Source organism: Neolamprologus multifasciatus, chromosome 10 (genome assembly GCF_963576455.1).
Source record: "Neolamprologus multifasciatus chromosome 10, fNeoMul1.2, whole genome shotgun sequence".
NCBI lineage: Eukaryota > Metazoa > Chordata > Actinopteri > Cichliformes > Cichlidae > Neolamprologus > Neolamprologus multifasciatus.
This window is the reverse complement of record NC_140448.1, coordinates 28,469,254-28,489,426: the sequence shown is the minus strand read 5'-3', so window position 1 is coordinate 28,489,426 and position 20,173 is coordinate 28,469,254. Positions and strand designations below refer to the sequence as shown.

At 41.7% G+C, this 20,173-nt stretch overlaps 1 protein-coding gene across 3 annotated transcripts in view; it reads left to right on the top strand.

Moving 5' to 3' along the window:
• clip2 (CAP-GLY domain containing linker protein 2) overlaps window positions 1-20,173 on the top strand; it is a 55,881-nt gene that overhangs the window by 13,103 nt on the left and 22,605 nt on the right. For 2 of the 3 annotated variants that reach the window (XM_085173744.1, XM_085173745.1), the window contains exons 3-8: window positions 2,381-2,880; window positions 10,434-10,558; window positions 12,096-12,309; window positions 14,923-15,120; window positions 16,365-16,468; window positions 17,563-17,623. In XM_085173744.1, the coding sequence (XP_085029870.1) occupies window positions 2,381-2,880; window positions 10,434-10,558; window positions 12,096-12,309; window positions 14,923-15,120; window positions 16,365-16,468; window positions 17,563-17,623 (1,202 nt within the window). Of the gene's footprint in view, window positions 1-2,380; window positions 2,881-10,433; window positions 10,559-12,095; window positions 12,310-14,922; window positions 15,121-16,364; window positions 16,469-17,562; window positions 17,624-19,282; window positions 19,388-20,173 lie in introns of all 3 variants that reach the window. The other variant, XM_085173743.1, reaches the window with a different exon arrangement.

The window sequence follows — 20,173 nt, the reverse complement described above, 5'->3', positions numbered from 1 at the left end:
GAGATAAAAAAAAGTTTTAAGTACCTCCTTGAAACTTTGAGGACTCTGGACAGTGATAATGATCCCAACACACTGTAAAACATACATAAATAGAAAGAGCACACAGTTGAACACTATCAGTCATGGACCGGCTTTGCCAGAGCCCGGACGTCAACATTATTGAAGCAGACAACATCCAAAGAAGAGCTTTGAATGTCCTTCGGGAAGCCTGGAGAACTGTTCCTGAGACTGCTTAAAGAAGTTACAGGAAAGCTTGCCTGAGAGAGTTCAGGTTGTGTTGAACAATAAAGGTGGTGATACCACATCTTGACATTCGAGCTTGTTAGAATCTTATTTTATTTGGAATAAGGAGGCCTGACTGCAAGTGTTTCTCAACTATCTTTGCTGTTCTGGATGTGCTGGGCTTCACAGTTCAAGTGCTGTCCTGCAGCTTTTAGATGCATCCCTACTCCAACACAGCTGAATCAAATGAATGGCTTGTTACTGGGCCTTTGCTTAACTTGGCTGTATCCCAATTCAGGGTCTGCAGCCTTAAAGGCCGCATTTTAAGGCCGATTACGTCACAGCGACGCGACGAAGGCTGTCCCAATTCGAAGGCTGCTCGAAATGCGGCCCTCAAATGCGTCCTTCATTTCCCTGAATTTTAAGGATGTGGCGGTGTAGACTTCGTGGCCTAACATATCCCAGAATGCATAGCGCGGCGGTGGGTGTGGATAATTTTGCCGAAAAAAACGTCGGATGAGGGGCGGCCGAAGAGTAAACTTTAAGTCAGTACTGAATATTATGTCACTTATTTATGTGCAAATGTTTAATAACGAAGAACATTAAAACATTACTGTTGGCCACATGTCGGCAAAGTTATGTGACATTAGTGACGTTTCTACTAACTTGGTTTTAAAGCCTTTACTTTAAAATATACGCTGTTAAATAGCTGAGCTTAATCTTACAGAGAATGATCAAAGCTCATGTAGAAACAAACAAACAAATGAACAAAAGATTTTCTCCTTCATTTCTGTCAAACAAAGCTGTATGAAACGTTTCCAGCTGTTAGTATCATGGTTGCTAGGCAACCTGGGCAGCGCAACGGAGGCTAGACCATCCCATTTCACAAGCCTCGCACTTCCAGCCTTAGCGGTCTTTAAGTATGCGGCCCTTGAGGATCGTTGAGGCTGCGTACTTTAAGGCTGCAGACCCTGAATTGGGATACAGCCCTTGATTGCACGCTGAAGAGGTAATCCAACCATTTGATTCAGCTGTGTTGGAGTAGGGATGCATCTAAAAGCTGCAGGACAGCAGCTCTCGAGGACTGGAGTTGGACACCCCAGGACTATACAATCAGAAATGTGGGTCAAACACAAACTGACTGATGGTTGATGCTGATGCTAAATGTCAGTTTACCCTGGGCCACATCTATTTTGACACATAATTGATTAATGACCATCGTCTGGTCAATACTTCCAGTTCAGCTGGTATATTTGTGTGAAATGGTAAATGTTGCTAAATGCCTCGAAGCCTAAACTTTGTCCACAATCAGAGAAAAAAGTAACTTTTTGAAAGGCATCCATCTTCAAGATGACCACTTCTTGACACTGAACAAAATTATCAGTCAGTCATCAGTTTTCCCCAGAACAGCGATTTACCAGAAGCAGCACATTCCTAAAAGCTTCTAAACTCTATAATCAAGTTAAATCCCCTTTGAAGTTGTACCCATTTTCATTTGCGGCTCACATAGCAGCATATGGAAGCAATTGGGGCATAACATGCATAGAGCACAGCCACTGGAGCCCACAAAGCCCCGGGCCCGCTCTCAGGGCGTCGGGGAGACCGTCCTGGCACCAACCACTCCTGCACACAGACATAGATAAACACGCTTTTACCGGCAGCGCGGTGCACCAGACCGCGTGCCAACGGTGCCCCTCCCGGTTTACAGGCTGTGCGGATGAGAACAGACATCCAGCTTTTCTATGTGTCAAATAGGCGATATCACAGGGCTGATGGCAGGGTTAATCACCGGCACATCACAGATACCGTCTCTCTGACCCACTTTTCAGAAGGAATTAGACTATCGCCTAATCTTGCACAAACTGCTCTGTTGTGCTAGATGCTGCCACACAAGCTTTTTTTTCTGCTGGCATGGCACGGTCAAACAGGATGAATAGTGTGAAGGCGATTCTGCTGGACTGTGAATGAGGATGGCCTCACAATGTACACAGTGTTCGCAACTTAAATCAGAGAGGAGTGTAATGACTGTAAGAAGAAATGACACAGTTTCCATGCACCTTTGAGTTTTAATGCCTTTAAGCACGTTCTGCTTTTGTTATATGAATCCTTGTGCTGCTCTGCAACATGGCAGATGACTGTGTTTCTGTGTTTGTTCCAGGTGCTGCGCTGAAGCCCACCACTCCAACTAAAATCTCGGAAGAGGGCGACGATGTTTTGGGGGATTACACCGTTGGCGAACAGGTTTGGGTCAACGGTGTGAAGCCAGGAGTTATCGCCTACCTAGGGGAGACCCAGTTTGCTCCAGGACAGTGGGCAGGCGTCATACTGAATGACCTAGTTGGCAAAAACGATGGTTCAGTGGGTGGCGTGCGCTACTTTGAGTGCCAGCCCCTCCAGGGAATCTTTACGCGACCCTCAAAGCTCACCCGACAGCCAGTCGGAGAGGGGAGCGACAGCCACTCCACCGACTCAACCCAGAATCAGACTCAGCAGGGTGGCGGCGGCACCCCCGCCGGCCAGCGGGTGGTGGTACCGCTCAGAGAGGGCCTGCTCAACAGCGCCGTGAAAACGGGAAATGAGTCTGGGTCCAACATGTCTGACAGTGGTTCGGTTAAAAAAGCAGGAGATAAGGATCTTCGAGTTGGAGATCGAGTTTTGGTGAGTAGACCACATGTAACACAACCATTATAGCATGCAGATCATGGGGGTCAAACATAAGACCCAGGGCCCAGAATAGGCCCAATAAAGACTAGTCCGAGCCTACTGGAAAACTGGAAAACACAAAAGAAAGTATAAATTTAGGACTCTTAACTATTTTAACAAGTTTTAAAGCTTTATTTGGTAATTTTACATGTTTATTTCTTCCAATTAAAGCCAAAGAGACATGCAATTTCTTTCATTTACTGTAGAAGAATTTCATTATCAAGTAGAAAATGAAATGTGTAGTTGTATTTGCACTTATTCTTTTATTAAGGCGCTCAAGGATGTTTAAATGTGTAATCAAACTTCTTTAGACCCACAGAAAGGCGAGCGTCACTGGTCTGGCCCACAGTGTAAAATGAGTTTAAGATCCCTGATGTACATGATGGTTTGCAAAGCTCTGTTGGCGCCACCATTGCACAAACATGTGGGTGCTTTACAAGCCACGGGCAGAACTGTGTTGACCTTCCCGTGTAACCATGTTCCCATTTGCCGTGTCTTTAACAAATGCGAAGATAAATGATCTCCCGGCCCTTTTAAATATGGACGGTTTTAACTTGATTATCTGTAAACATTTGAAATTAACACAATTCTCAGTAGTAACTGAGCAGTGACTTCCTAATTAGTATTTCATGCAGGCCTCAGTAAAACTGGATTGATGCAGTGTAATGTGAGACATTGACTGATTCTCTGGGGAAGTTCAGTTTTTCCTTATTTGGTCTTAGTGCGAGGATTTAACCTTCACCCAACCTCTCTTGCATCTTTTTCCTTTTCCATCATCCTTTTCCATTCTCATCAGCACCGAAGTTGGTGAGAATGTCACTAAACCTCAACAGGAAGAATATGTTTATCTGCTTCTTGCATTTTCTTCCCACTGGCTCCTGTTAGTCTATACACCGTCTACTGTATGGGATTATCGGGTCACGTGGATTTCCATTAAGTGATGGACACAGGGGATAGCTACATCAGATCCTGCGCCGTCAGAAACGGGGAGCCCGAAAGCCTTCCTCCTGGTCAATATTGTAAATCACTCCAGATTACTTTCAGCACTTAAGAGAGGAGATACCACTGCTGACACATTGATCTGTGAATCCATCATTTTCCTAAGCCTCTCCTGTGTAATCCATCTCACTGCGGCGGCTCGGATGTGCTGCCATGCAGTTGTGTCACATTTGGATGTGCAACACCACCTCCAAAATTTTGTGAAATGAGCAAAAACTATGAAACTCAGATTACACACTGTGGACAAAAAGTCTATTTTCTCCATTGGTATTGAGTTATGTGATAGTAGCAGTCGACACTCTGGGGGCGTCTTTGCCAGAGAGCAGGGCGAGGCCCTGACAGAACGCTAGAGTAACACTGAACTAAGGGCAGACTTTGCTGATGTGTGTTTGAAAGTTTGCCTCAAGAGAATGTCACACAGATTTTTTTATATATATAAAAAGATGAATTAAAGAAGTGTTTCCCAAAAGAGGAGACAGCCTCAGACCCTTGGCACCTTCGAAATCCGAGCACCCATGGGAAGATCAGAACTGCCTCTCCTTTGTTAGCTTTAGTATTCAACCAGAGGCTGTCCCCAGAGGCCATCTCTGCTACTGGAGAGATCAGCAGAAGTTAAATGAGCCTTTTCTTCCAGTGGAACTGCATGTGATGTGGCTGCTGTTTATTTGAATAACTCCAAAGCCACTCAAAGGCATGCTAGTCACTGAACTTCTTCCTGTTGCACAATCGCATAACCACTATGGTATGAGTTACTGGGCGTATATGGCTTCTTATTACTATGGTTTTGAGATTTTAGTGGATCATAGTCCATCGGTGTATATGCATTCACTCTTGACTCTTTATCTCTTTAAAGTCTACTAGGCATAACTTTTAAAGCTGTTTTCTGAGCGGTTTCTGTCATAGCTACCTTGGAAAAACCTAGAAACTTTTCTAATGGTTGTTAAGACTCATCATTAAAGGTACAGGGCAGGTCGTCAGATGTCAACCTTAAAAGAGGGTAAAGAGTTTAAACCTTCATTCAAAACAGAAAAAAAATCATTCAGCGTTAGCTCCACCGATTGTTTAGCTGCTGTCTTTAGCTTATATTCCAGGCTTGGTCATAGACTGTAAATAAAAGATGGATGTTGGCACTGTGGATCTACACACTGGTTTTGAATCAGGTGTTCTGAAGCCTTCATGTTAGTACTTTGCCCTTTGCCATGTTGCTTTTTTGGATCTAGAAGTGGCCACATTTTTGGCATATGGTTGGTGCTAGAATATCAAGAAAGGTTAGCAAGCTTGGTTAGCTAGCTAAATTCATAAACTGTGTGTGTACACACACACACACACACACATATATACTAATTAAGTCACAACGTAACAAAATACTGTCGGCCTTATAAAGGCTCTGAACTGACAAACACAGGTTCGAGGTCCAGTTCAGTGAATTGAATTAGAGGCCTAGCAGACAGTTGCAGACTACAGCTTGATACAGTGTGTGCAGGCTAATGATAGGCTAATTAGTAGCGCATTAGCCATGAAATGAATAATCTAAAATCTTTAAATCCTGGAGCCAGCAGTCGTAGATGAGAGGGGTTCTATAAAGTAAAGTACTTATAATCCTCTCTGCAAGCTTGTATCCAGAGAAAGATAGATAGATAAAAGGTGCAATATCTAAAAAGGTTTTTTTTTAATGATATAAAGTTTATGTTTTTACATGTTTTTACAAAAACTGCTGTTCTTGCATGGCCTTTTGAGACCCTTCTACAGGATAGAAACCATCCAGTAACCAGCTTGTATGATGATCTAGATGTGAGGCTATATGATAACCCGATGGGCAGGGCTGAGATAGATTTTGGTCGCCCGACCGGAGATTTTGCGAGCCCTGATACTTAAAACTAGCAAATCTGACACAGTGCACTTTTATACTCTCTGAGTTACTTTGATGTTGAAAAGGTCTGCAGGTGTGCTCTAGGTGTGAATATATGTATGCTAATCAGAATGCGCAGGTGCCAGGTTGCTATTGTTGCAGCAAATTGGCAGCTAAGGGTGGGTGATACAGCCTCGAAACTATATCTTGATATTTCAAGGAAATTTGCAAAATTAGAGTTACTGTCACTGATGACAGATTACCTGAGTCAAAGTGTGAATATATGGCTACAAGACAAAAAGAGAGTTCTTAGTCACACTGTGTCCCAGATGTCACACAGGCATTTTTATTTACATACAGCATAATTTACATGAAGAAATTACTCAAAAATAAATTATCAGCATTTATTAAATAATCATGCTCCATAAATAAAAGAAAACAATGTTGTTTTTGTGCATAACAAAAAGCTCATAATTGTGCAGTCAAAATGTAAACTAACAGACGCTGAGCATAATAACAAAGACAGATTTCCCAGCTGCTCTGTTCCCAACTTCTACTGCCTGACTAACAGCCTTGAGTTTGAAATCCTCTTTATGGCCCTTATACACACACAATACGGTAATATTACGTTGAAGCACAGTACGTATCACTCCGCGAGGCTCCAGACTACGGTAGCCGTAATGCTCCGACAATCCATCAAGCGCTGCAGCTCCGTAGCTTAGCAAAGTCGTACTAAAACATTTTTTGACAGATTGCTGAGCGCCGTGTACCACCTAAAATCGGTTCACGGTCAGTAAGCACAACCAGAATTCATACATAAGGCGCGCTGTCAACTTTTGAGAAAATGAAAGGATTTTAGGCCGTGCAGCCCATGTGGGCTGCATGTCGTTAGCGTGGTTAGCTCGTTAGCGCGGTTAGCTCGCTAACACGTTGACGCAGTCCAGCCCCACAACTCGCTAACGGAGATTTGCCGTGTCCATCTTGTCGCTGCCTGCAGGTGAAGCTATGGGGGAGGAGGGGGAGTTGTGTTCAGTGTAGGAGGGGCGAGGCCGAGTAACGTTGCGCAGAGACAAAAGTGGACGAAAGAGAGGCAAACTTGTGGCTCCACAATTATAATTATAACGTAACATGGACTATTTCGATATAAAGGATATTGTCACATCTTATATCTCGTATGAAAATATATCGATATTTTTTAAAAACTCGATATATCGCCCAGCCCTAGTAATGGTCATGTTCACGTATGGCTTCTTCTTTGTATGATAGACAGCCAGTGATAGACAGTGAATTCTGGAAGCATTCCGGAGTCCATGCACTGACTTCCATGACATAATCACTCCTGGTTTTAACGTAGCGCTGCCTGCAGGGCCTAAAGATTACAGACATTCAGTGCAGATGCTCAGCTTTGTCGCTTGCACTCAGGGATTTCTCTAGATTCTCTGAATCACTGATGAAAAATATTTCTTTAATTGTTGCAGTTTCTTTCCAAAACTGGTGAAACTCTGCCTCTCTAAGATGCTCTTTTTATACTCAGTCATGTTACTGACCTGCTGCCAATTGCCAATTAGTTGACTTTTCCACTCTTTTGTCCCAACTTAAAGCATGTTGCTGCCATCAAATTAAAAATGAACTTTTTCTTAAATTGCCACATATTTTCAGCTCATTAATTAATCTTGGGATAATTTTGGCCTTTGCTAACCCTGATGCTAATTTCTGCTCCCGAAGTTCTATAAACCTGCTGCGGTCAAGTATCCGTTTATTGTACCATTTATTATGTTTTAACAAGTTGTTCCTGCGGCTGCTTGAGGTTTGGGGTAAATGGATTCTTTTCGTGTCGCATCATGATGTGGCCTAAAAAAAGTAAGAGTAGTTCCTCGTTGATCTTGGGATTTAGTCGTGTAGAACGGTTTTATCTCGAATACCTTGGAGTGAAGCTTTTAGATGACTTTGAAAATAAGAGGAGCCAAGATTGGGGCTTATGCTGACTGGCTGCTTTGGCCCTGCTGGCATTTTAACACAGAGTCACTGAGACATCACGCACCCCAGCAGACAGCAAACCATATCGGTTTAATAACTTGTGGCACCACAGTGTTTCTTGGCACAGCTTCCACTTTGGCCTCAGTGGTTTAAGAGAAGGACAGAGTCAGCTCAGGAGTGGAATATTAATTTGACAATAGAGGAGTGACTCACCACGCCTTATTTTAGTCTGTCCTTGTCTTCTGTTTCATGCTGAATCCAGCCATGTGTAAAAATATTTTATAAGAGACTCTGATGGACTCCAAAACAACAATTACGGTTCTTAAATTGTAGATAAATACAGAAGCATCTGTTGCTCTAAGCATTTTTCCACCTGTTCAGTGCACTGGGAATGGGAGTATTGTAATTGAATAACAGGTAAATAGATACAGATGGAGATTCAGGTAAATGAAATTAACACAAAGGAGATGAATAAAATGTAACCATGTTGCTTTTGTCATCTCTGACTGCAGCGTGCTTTCTCTTTAAAGGCTCTCCTCTTAAATGCTGAGTATCTGTGCACGTCTGTGATGCTTTTTTTGTCATAAATGTGGTCACCATGTGTGAAGGACAGTCCTCAGCCATCGGTTTAGATCATCTTCCTCACAGGAAGACTGGAAAATACAGAATTGAGAGAAGTGAGTGAAGCAGAGTTCACATGTATTGAGTTAGCCTAGTCAAATATCTCATTTCTAGAGTAAGTTCAAACAGCTGATTAGCCGAATGATTGAAAGTGAATAAATAACAAGGGTTAGGTGCTGATGGAAGCAGAAAGGAAACGTTTCTGTTTTGACTTCTATAATTACAAACTGGATTCCTGGAGGATTTTTGTGTTGAGTGTTGTCTTTGAACTTTTTTAATATATTTATAATGACAGGAGAGTAAAATGTCTATGCAAACAAAAGCCTAAAAGCATATTCACTTACTGTACACATCCAGAAATATCTGCAACAGACACATCATGTTACAGATCGATCAGAGTGAACAGATTCTGGCTTACAGATGTAGGTCCAGTACTGGTGTGTGCTGGCAAATAATGACCCCCCAAAAAGTAGGTTGAGGTAGTGGAGTGTCACAGCTGTGCAGATAGAAAGACTTTGTGTACTTTTCTTCTGCTTTAACTTTGTTTTGGGTTATTTATGTGCCTTTGTTTCTTCGCTTATTAGAATATACATGTCCCCCAAAAGCATACCACTTCTCTATATTCAAGTGTCCAGGTAAGACAGTTTGACAGGAAGCTTAATGTTATTGTGTGCACCTCTACGTTAGAGAAACAGAGACCCTGCTTATGCCCACACCCACATATTTACTGTCTCGACCGCAGGAAGGAACATCTTGAACAGAAAATGCTAAAATTACACCGTCATGGCCATAACTGCTGACATTTTTCATTAGAAAAGCATCCTGTGTTTGTGATGTGGAGCCTGACCAGCACTGGAGTTCAAGGCCATCATTAGAAAAGAGATATTTGAGAGAAAAAAGTACACCTCGACCAGTCTGTTCAGAAGCTTTTGAAGTTTGAGCACAAAATTCAAGAAACAGGGCACTGCTTTCATCTTCACGTCTAAAACATCTTCAAACACAAATATGAATATTCTCTTTCGCTCTGTTCATTGTACCAGCTCGATGGCTGTGAATGAAACTTGTAGCAAAATACTCAACAGCTGTGTGTCCCTCCACTGGCGCGGGGTTTTCGCTGTTTTAGATGCTTGTTTGATGCGATAACATGTTTTTTGTTCGTTAAGTTGACGCTTTTCCTGAAGCCTTCATTACCGTGTTTACTGGACACTTAACGATAAGCAATGTCTTAATGATTGCATGAACGTGTTCAGTGGATCTTTGCAGACTTCTGAGGCGACTTTGTAAAATTCACGTTAGCAACCAGTGCATCGTTTTTCTTTTCCTCGATGCATTTGTTGTCCTGCAGTTTATGGTGTGTTTTCAGGCAGTGGAGTAAAATAGTTGTGTTGGACTGTTGCACATGCTGTAAATCCAAAGTGTTCCCAAACAACGGTTGATGATCCGCTTTTAAAAGACAACTTTACACATTGTTTCATAAATGACTCATTTATTGATTGATTGATTTGTGATTGTGAAATGAAGCAAGTTCAGTGGAGTCAGGCTTTCTTTGCATTAGCTGGCTTGACAAAACCTAAACCCCCAGTCAGAGATAACGGGTATCTCAATGATTGTTTTTAACTTTCTTTGTTAATCCAGGATCTCTGCTTACTGTGACTCTTCTTCTCTCCTTCTAGGTGTCCTCTTTCCATAAGTGTAACTTAGTGAAAGTCTGCATGTGCTGCGTTTAGGGGAAGTCTGTAAATTGTAGCACCGGTTACTCACGCCACATATTAGAATTTAAAATTAAAGCTCCATTACAGTAAAGTCTGAAAAAAGTAAAGGATCCATATATTTCCTGACTCAACTGCATCTTAAATAAGTTAATAGAAAGGAGAGCGCATCAGTAGCAACGGACTCTATCTTACAGAGGCAAAAGGGATTATGGGAACTGATGTGTGAAATTACATAGAGTCAGATTTGATAATGATGTTAAAGGCGGTGTAAAACTCAACAATTTGACACTTTGTATTGAATTGTTTGTATTTAAGTGTAACTGATTTCTTCCCTTTGTTGTTGTTGTCAGGTTGGAGGCTCGAAGATGGGAGTCATACGCTATATGGGGGAGACAGACTTCGCTAAGGGCGAATGGTGTGGGGTCGAGCTGGATGAGCCTCTGGGGAAGAATGATGGTGCAGTAGCTGGTACAAGGTATATACAAACACTATGCATGCCTCAAGATCCCCAAATTCCTGCTCTCTTCTTACCCTAAAAGGAAATCAAGGGGAGGGATGTGGATCCGTCCGCTCAGCCGTTTGTGCTCTCATCTGTTTTTCAACGAAACAGTTTGACCTTCTCGCTCAGAGCTGCTCTGGACTGTTTTTTCTCCTCATATTTACTCCTTCTGACTCTTGCTTAGCCCGCATAGCACACATCATTCCCCTTTCAATCATGGGAAATGTTTTAAAACATTTGAAATGTGGTTCCAGGCATTTTGAAGTGCTGGTGGAATTTTAGAGCCAAGCAACAGGAATGTAAAACGAACATTTTTTAATGATACTAAGGATCCAGTAGCACACATTCTGCATCTATGCTAGATTTTTCTGGATAGGTTATTAGTTTGTTGAGTTATAAATATTATACAATAATAAAACCAAAACCACGTGTTCCATTAAACTTTAGTTAGAGGGGAAAATAACACCACAGCATGAAATAAAAACACAACAAAGGCGTGTTTGTCTTAAATCTGTCATAATTTTATAATTTTTGGACCCAAAGATCAGACTGTGACCAATATAAAGTCTATAAAGTTTATAAAGTTTTGTTTGCGAGTGAGTGTTGAGCAGTGACAGACTGTGAGGAAATGGGGCCGTCCTGAACACTGCTGGTGAATCTGGGTGGTGTCTGTAGAGAGGGAGAGCTTACAGGTGAGGTTTTTTTTACAGGTAAGGTCTGACTTGAGAATGCAGGAGAAAAGAGATTGGGACAGGGTACCTGTGGGCGGGCGCGTGAGTGGCAGGGTGGTCCCTGAATCCACTGGGAGCCTGGTTGTGAGCTCCTGACTCCTCAGTACTTGTCATGTAGTGGAATTAGCTTCTGATACCTGGCTATAAGTGTATTTATTTATGCTATAGATGCGGGCCTTAAAACACGGGAGGCCATGTTAACACGAGTCAGTTTTGGATTGAGCCTCAAGTGGCCGCTTCAGGAACTGCAGTGTTTGTCACTCATGCGTCTTCATTTTTCACCCTGGGAGGTTGTTACAATATGGCAGCCTCGCTTCTGTCAGTCTGCCCCAGGGCAGCTGTGGCTACAACTGTAGCTGCCTCCACCAGTGTGTGAATGTGAGAGTGAATGAATAATGGAATTGTAAAGCGCTTTGAGGGGTCCCGAAAAGCGCTATATAAATGCAATCCATTATTATTATTATTATTACGATGTACTGTATGATGCAGCTGGCCTCCCGACTCTTTATTTTATTATTTTATTTCTGTTTTTATTCACAAACCAATTAAATGATGTTGCAGGAGCTATAAGACAAATTTCCAATGTATCAAATATTAAAATATATTCAAATATTGTTACTATTTATCAAAAATTCCCTTCTCTACATTGAGAAATGTAAATGCATGTGCCTAATACACTTATTTATATTCCAAAACTGCAGATACATGACTGTAAAGCTGCTCTGTGACTTCTAAATAATATCCTCGTCCTCTTGCATCTCCCCCTTCTTCTCTTCCTGCAGATACTTTCAGTGTCTCCCTAAGTTTGGCTTGTTTGCTCCAGTCCACAAAGTGATCCGCATCGGCTTCCCCTCCACCAGCCCGGCGAAGGCTAAGAAGAGCAAGCGGGTGGCAATGGGAGTTTCCTCTCTGGCCCACAGCCCCAGCAGTTCCTCCATCAGTTCAGTCAGCTCGGTGGCCTCCTCTGTAGGTGGACGTCCGAGCCGTGCTGGACTGGTAAGACGACTGCAGCGTGCCTCAAATCCGCCCTTAGAGTGGGTGGATTTGAGGGCGGGAAATGCACTTATTTTCTTTCTCGCAGTTAGATAAGAAGGTCGACACCGCTCTCATGTCTCTAAGCTTCCTTTGAGGTCCCAGCCAGTCCTGATGTCTTGTCGTCTTTATAGTTTAAAGTGGACCTAATCGGCTGATTTTCAGCTTCATGTTTCTTTTGAGACACAAGTGGCTTTATCTTATTTACAGTTAAAGAAATTAATTTTATTTTTTATTTTAAACTGGCTGTTTTAGGTTCTCTGTTTTTAAGGCACACTCTAGAAAGCCCCTTCCTTCTCACTGCCCCCTTCTTGCCTGTCACCTGCTTCCGCCACCACCAGAAAATAAGATTCCCAGATAAAAAGACCAGGTTTATTTTTAAAGGTGAAAATTCAGATTTAAAAACTTGTAGAGCAGAAAAATTATCATATTTTGCATGTGTGTGGGGCTGTCGCTTCCTGAAATGACCATATAAGGAAATCCCTGCCAGCTGACATCAGCCAGTGCCAAGAGTAGAAAAAATGGTGAAAACCTTATGTTGAGGATTTATACTTATATACTCATGCTGTTTGAAACATGTTTAATTCACGTATGTTTAACAGTTTGGATATATTGTAACAGTATATATGGGTATAGTTATGTAAATCTCTAGATTGATTGATAGATAGATGAGAGAAAGTGTATCGCTAAAATGCCAGTCGGGGGCTGCTGTATTGACACTTACCCTAATCAATGCATGCTTCAGTGAATGATCCCATTTGTCGATCTTTAGCTATAATTCAGCTTGCACTGCTGACTCAAATAACTGTCCTCATTGAGGCAACAAAATGAAATAGCCTTAACTATTGCACAGTAGCTAATACAAACCACAAGTTTTCATTGCAGGTCCACTTTAAGCAAAACAAAACTTGTAGCAAGTGAGTTTAGAGGAGGTGGGCACATTTTTTGTTACCTTTGGACAGAGCCAGGCTAATTACGTGCTCCTGAGCTGAGCTAAGCTAACTGACTGCTATCTATGGAGTAATCTTTACCATACAGACATGAGAGAGGCAGAAATCTTCTCATCTAAGTGTTAGCAGGCAAGCAAATGAGAATATTCCCTAAAATGATCCCTTTAAAAGTCAGTAAGTAAACATGACCACAGGGTTCATATGTATATGCATATAAAACCCGTATACCTGTTAGGCTTGGCAAAGCATCTCACTTCTCAGCTGCAAATATTAAAAACATCCCTATATTGTGAATGTGTCATTGTCCAACCCCCCCAAATAATTCACAGGAATGATTATTAAGATTAGGAACATCTGTTTGTTAGTTGCTCATAATTCTGTACATTACAATGTCTGAAAGTCTTTAAATCTAATGAAATATCGTGGCTGCAGATTCAAACAGGAGGATGATGAAGTAGTTTATTGTACTGACACTCACTGATCTGCCAAGAGGTTTATGTTTTCGCTTCGCTGCTGTGCAGTGGGAGACTCTGAATGTCTGACTGTGCAGCTGAAAGTGAAGTCAGACATCTTGTTTCATGCACTGCGTCTTTAAGATTAATATCCTCAGCAACAGCTGGCAACTGACTGAAATGAATGGGACATCAGGGTATCTCGCATCGATTTTAGCATCGGGCCAGGTCCTGATGGACAACACTACCCTTTACTTTCCTTAATTGTTGGCAGCACTCAATGGAACCTTTGTGAATTATCAGTCTGATGGCACAGCACAAAATTGTCTTTCCTAAAGATGCTTCGTCCTGCACAGTTTTAATTTTCTTAAGTGGTTAGAAAGCAGGCGCCGTTTTTAATTTGGATGGAAAATTATGGGCACAAATTTGCACAAGGATTTCTGATTCACTGTGAACGTATGAAGCTTACTGTGAGTCTATGTGCTACATAATAGTGTTGCCATCATAAAAGCATGAATTTGTTACCTTACAGGTTGTCAAATACACAGGTATATGACATTAAATTGAGCCTGACTGACACCCTTTATATAAAATATCTACACATAAAAGTGCAGATGTAATGTTTTATGTGCAGAATGCTTCAATCTAGCTTGTTATTAAAGAAAGTTCCATAAATGCTGCTGAAATGAGACGAGGTAGCGAGGGCTGGTAGAAATCCTGTCAAAGAGCATCCTCTAGTGGCCAAAGAGAATACTGCAGCATTCACCGTGATTAAATGGTTGTTTTTGGTCTCCCTGTTGCAGATATTCCCAACCAGCCAGATATTTCCTCAGAGAAGAAGAACGTATATTTTTTAAAGCCTTATGTAGCTAACAATTTAGAAAATAAGTTTAAAGTTTGCTATTGTTTTTTTTAATATGACTTATTATGAAAAAGCAAAGACCTGTCATGTCACAGACAGCTGATTTCCTGTGATCACAAAGCAGACGATGAAAACGATGAAAGTCTGATGTCAGAAGCATCGAGATGTTGGATCTGAAAGGGACCTGTGCGGCTAATAGGATAAACGATGTTTCTGAATGCATCAAGTCCAATCTGCATTTCCTTTCTGTTCACACTTTCATCCTCTTCTTAAAGTCTTATCTCCTTTGTCCCCCTCCTCCCCGCCTTTAAAGCTGACGGAGACATCATCGCGCTACGCACGGAAGATCTCGGGCACCACCGCGCTGCAGGAAGCCCTGAAGGAGAAGCAGCAGCACATCGAGCAGCTGTTGGCCGAGAGGGACTTGGAGCGGGCGGAGATGGCCAAGGCCACGAGCCACATCTGCGAGGTGGAGAAAGAGCTGAGCGCCCTCAAGGCTCAGCACATGCAGGTACGAAGAAGTGGGGAAAACACAGCTTGACACTTACTTGGTCCGGCACAACGTCATGTCTTAGAAAAGAGAGGCCCGAATACAGGACACTGGTAAATGTAATAGTAACGGTAAACAGTACTTTAAGAACTTAAGGAAACATATGAAAAAAATCATAGAACAAGAAGTAGAAACACAAGGATAAATCCTTGTCTTATTTCACTTGTGCATCCTCAGTTTCTCTCCTCACCTCTTCTCCTCCTGCCTAACAAAGTAGACAAAGTGAGGAAGAGATGAGGAGAGAGGAGACATGACAAAAACCCTCGCCTTGGATCTTCATTTTAAGAGATTTAAATCAAATTTCAGGTGTGGTTCATGTTCCACGTGTGATCGCAGATGTTACCTGAACCGGTTTAGTGGTCATTATATTTAGGGCTAGCTTTAATTAAATTCACAGCCTAGCGCAGCGTGACAAGATACACAAACTCCTGCAGTTTGTAATTTTAAATAACTGAAAACTAACAATCACATAAATGCTTTTAATCAGTTGATAAACACTTATTTGCAGAGACAAATATTTCTTCCTCTATTCTCACAGCTTTCGTATCCAGATGCATTCTAGGATGCATTTAGGTCTTCATCACGGCAGACTGAGGTTTAGGGCTGACTGAGGGGTACAAGGAGCTGAACAGAAGATAAAGACAGGAAGTAAAAGTATGAGGCATGGATTTAGAAAATTAGGCAGAAATGTGAAAAAACTGCACAACACAAAGAAAACTAAAGAGACTATAACCATTTTAATCCAAGGAATATAGTTATATAGCTATTTTACAACTGGAGATAGAACAAAAACCTACAATAGTCTGTGTCAGAAGGGGCAGGTGGGGTGGTTATACTTGAATTTTACTTAAAATGTATTTATGTTAGTGATGCTGTTTGGTTGATTTCATGGGAAACAAAAGCACAGTTTGGGTTTAAAAAAAAAAGAAATCACCATTTCACACACTTTTAAAGGCAGTCGCCCATTTACAGCCAGCTTCTCTGACCACAATTAAGCACATAGTAATGGTCACAAAAACCGACCCCGCATCATCTCGCTTCGCGCTGCCCACACTGTGAAAAACGACGCCAAAGGGGCTTTTACAATGTGACGCCTGCGTGTCCTGACTGAGCATCTGTATGTGACGACTTGAGAGGGAGAACGGGTGGAAAAGGAAAAACCTTTGTCGTTGTGAAAAAATTAAATTTGTGTCTCCTGTTTGCAGTATGTGACAGAGAACGAGAACGGTCTCCAGCAAGTCAAAGCCATGCTGGCCAGCACGCAGAAGGATAAGCTGGAACTGGCCAATCAGCTCGAAGAAGAAAAAAGGTAATCGCTCACACGTCATTCAATTTAGTTTTATTTATATAGCACCATATCACAACAACAGGCGCTTTATATTGTAAGGTCGACGCTACAATAATACATACAGAGAAAAACCCAACAATCATATGACCCCCTATGAGCAAGCACTTTGGCGACAGTGGGAAGGAAAAACTCCCTTTTAACAGGAAGAAACCTCCGGCAGAACCAGGCTCAGGGAGGGGCGGGGCCATCTGCCGCGACATCATGGGCTCACTTTCACACAACAGTGTTGCCACATAATTTAAATCTTAATTATTGGTAAGTGTTATAGAGTGATCTCACATGATGCTCTTTTAGCTAATAATCTGGGATTTGCTTTCATTTTTATAAATATTACGCGATGATTGAGTTGCTTAGCTTAGCATTAAGTCTAGAAGCAGGAGTAGATATCCTGGCCACAAAACCCTCTCCCTCCAAACAGCACCTTAAAGAAAGCCTTAAGTGGAAGTGGATTACGAAATTCCAACACTAAGAGTTTTGTGTCCAATATGGAGAAAGCTCCACACGCCTAGTAATATGTTTCTTTCGCATCTAGTTTTAGTTTTCAAATCCACTTTTTGGTGATCAAAATATCTATTCTTGATTCCTTTGGATAGAGGCGACACTGTCCCAAAGCTTCCTGATGTGTTTTTATCGTCCTCCTGAATTAGTCGCCCTCATCAGCCCCAAGTGGGACTCCTCGTTGCCACGGAGACACAAAGTTTAGGGTTTTGATCCATATGTGAAAGCTCAGGAAATGAGAAACAGTTTCTGCTCCTAAAGTCAGATATTATGCATACATGCATGTGACGTGTACGGAGGACAAAAAGCAGGTAAATGCAGGCTAATCTTAGCTTCCTTTTAAATATAAATAAAAACAAATTGCTTAGAATGTTTGAACTTTTCCCAGGAGACAAATCTGACAGTTTCATTGTCCGTCTCAACCAATATGACAAAAATTGTGACTTCTGCAAACTGCTGTGATTGTCTGCAGTGCCGGTCGCTCCCTGGACACCATGTGAGACTTGAATACTGCTCAGCTAATCGCCCCATCTTTATTTCCCATAACGCTTTTACAGGAAAGTGGAGGACCTGCAGTTCAGAGTAGAAGAGGAATGCATCACCAAAGGAGACCTGGAGGTATTTATCAGAATTAATAGCTGAATGAAAAAAGCGTATGTGCCTCACAATGTGAATCACCGTAATATTACAGGTCCGTGTTAGTCACAGGAGACTCTGTTTTCATGCTTTGCAACCCTGAAAGCTCTGTCAGCGTAACGCACATCCTGGACATCGGGACAGAAAGGAAGAGGAAAGGGAAGAAAAAAGCGTCTGGGTGCACAAAAGAAACCTTGATGTGATAATGTGCAGAGTTCCTGAATTCCACATACGCGGCTATATAAATACAGAGAGGTCAGACTGGGTTTCCAGTTTAACAGGGTGTGCGGGTCGGGATGTCCTCAGCTGATGTCTCAGGAGTGGTGATAGCACAGAAAGACAATATTTTAAAACTGATATAAAACACGAGACACACAAGCTTTGTGTAAAACAGGAGTTATTTTTTAGTCAAATACTTTGATACTTGATTAGCGTGTGTGTAACAACTCCACACGAATCCAAAGCTCAGACTTCAGACGGCTTTTTTCCCTCCACATGTATCTGCATAGTGTCATAGACAGCAGATATTCTTAATATCCGCTGTTTTGAGCACAGCTGCTGTTCAAACCTTTTGTTTGTGAGGCACAGCCAATCAGAGGACAGCTGGCTTAAAGTAAGGAGAAGCTAAAACAGCTTGATTCAGGCAGAAAACAAACGTAGAGGCTGAACCAAGGTGCAGAATAGGATAAATCAGGGAAAGGTATGTGCAAAATGATTTAATAGAGTTCAAGAATAAAAATATGTAGTTGGATGATGATAATAATAATAATAATAACAACAATAACAGGCTCAAAAAGGTGAACATATTTGTTCACTTCAGGACTCAAACAATTTTATCTCTTAAAAAAAATGCAGATCCCATTTCAAAGATTATGCGGGTCTTTGTTGTCACATTTAGAAAATAACATAATGTTTCCACAGTGAGTGGAAGCCATGTTTATTTGCCAGTCACCATTAATAGACTTAGACATGCTCAAAGTGCAATTAAGACGTTATCTCCTGTAACAGGGAAAAGGAAACTGTGAATACCATTGTACCGATTGGTTAAAGGATGAGGAACCCACAGGGATAAGTTGTATTTTTCCCCCACTCTTTGGATAAAGAACTTGTTCTTTAATATATTTGCCTTTCATTCTTTCAAAAGATTTGCTGACAACAATAGGATGAAATTTCAGCCTTGACTAAGAAATCAGATGTTTAACAGTCATAAATGTGACTCTTAATGCCGATCATGTTTATTTACAGTGTTAGACATAAAACAGTGTATATGAATTCAATCAAACCGTGTGTTTTAATGCTTTTTCATGGTTTGCACAGTCTGCGCTGCTTAATGCACGTCATGCATTAAGCAGCTCAGACTGACGTGTCTGTGATCCATCTGCAGGTGCAACTCTTGTGCTCTCTGGTCATGTACCTGTGACCACAAAGTTGTCCTTAACTGCAAATTGCACTTTCTGTGAAAGTGAAACGTAACCTCAGATCTCCTCCTCAGCTTGTGCACCCTGCTGCCGTCTGCAGAGCTGCCCTTTCATCATCAGCTGTCAGCCGTTTTGATCACCTTCTTTGATCTGTATGGGTCTCTTTTTCCTTTCAGCCTCCCTTTTCTTTCTTCTTTGTATCTCTCTTTGTCTTTTCCCGTAGACTCAGAAGAAATTGGAACATGCCCATATTCGTCAGCTTGAGCAGAGCCTGCTCCTCGAAAAGTCGAGAGCAGAGACGCTCCACAAAGAATTAGAGAAGCGGAGGGTAAAAAACAAAAATACACAAGCAAACCTTTGCCTGTGGCCACTGTCCCGTGCGCTTCTGCACCCGTTTGCTTCTCTGTTGATGATAACTCACATATCCCACCTGTGGCTGTGTCCAAATGTAGTTTAGATATATGCAAAACATACTTACAATCAGTATGTGTCAGCATACTGGCCCCGTGTGACTACACTACAAGTATTGTGGGCAGGAGGATAGGCCCCGAGCATGCAGACGCACGCTAACAGGTACAGGTGTGAACTGCACAACAGTCACAGAATAGAATATGAGGATAACCTCACCAGAATAATTTGAAATGACTCATAACTCTGTGGTTGAGACTTGTAATGAGTGTAGCGAGCTGAGTGAAGTGTTGTAGTTTAACGGATTAGGTTGATGTTTAGTCCAAATCCCATAAAAAAAAAGACCAAAACCGACAAACAGGCCCAAACTTTTGGTTCCACTGATGGCTTGACTCATTTAAAAAAAAAGTTAACATACTTATAGTTTGATTTTACAAAGATAGTTAAGTACTGTTATAGGGCTGTGCATAGGGTTGCCAACCGTCCCTTAAAAAACGGAATCGTCCCGTATTTAGAAACAAAAGTACACGTCCCGTATTGAGCTGAAAAGGGACGCACTTTGTCCCGTAATACAGTGAGAATCAAAAGTAGTCTATAAGTTTTAATGTAATTAACACTTTGTTTGAAAACATAATTCCCAGCCCCGCTCCTGCTTTGTGACCAATGAGCTGACAGCACACTTATGACAATTCGAGTATGACAATTC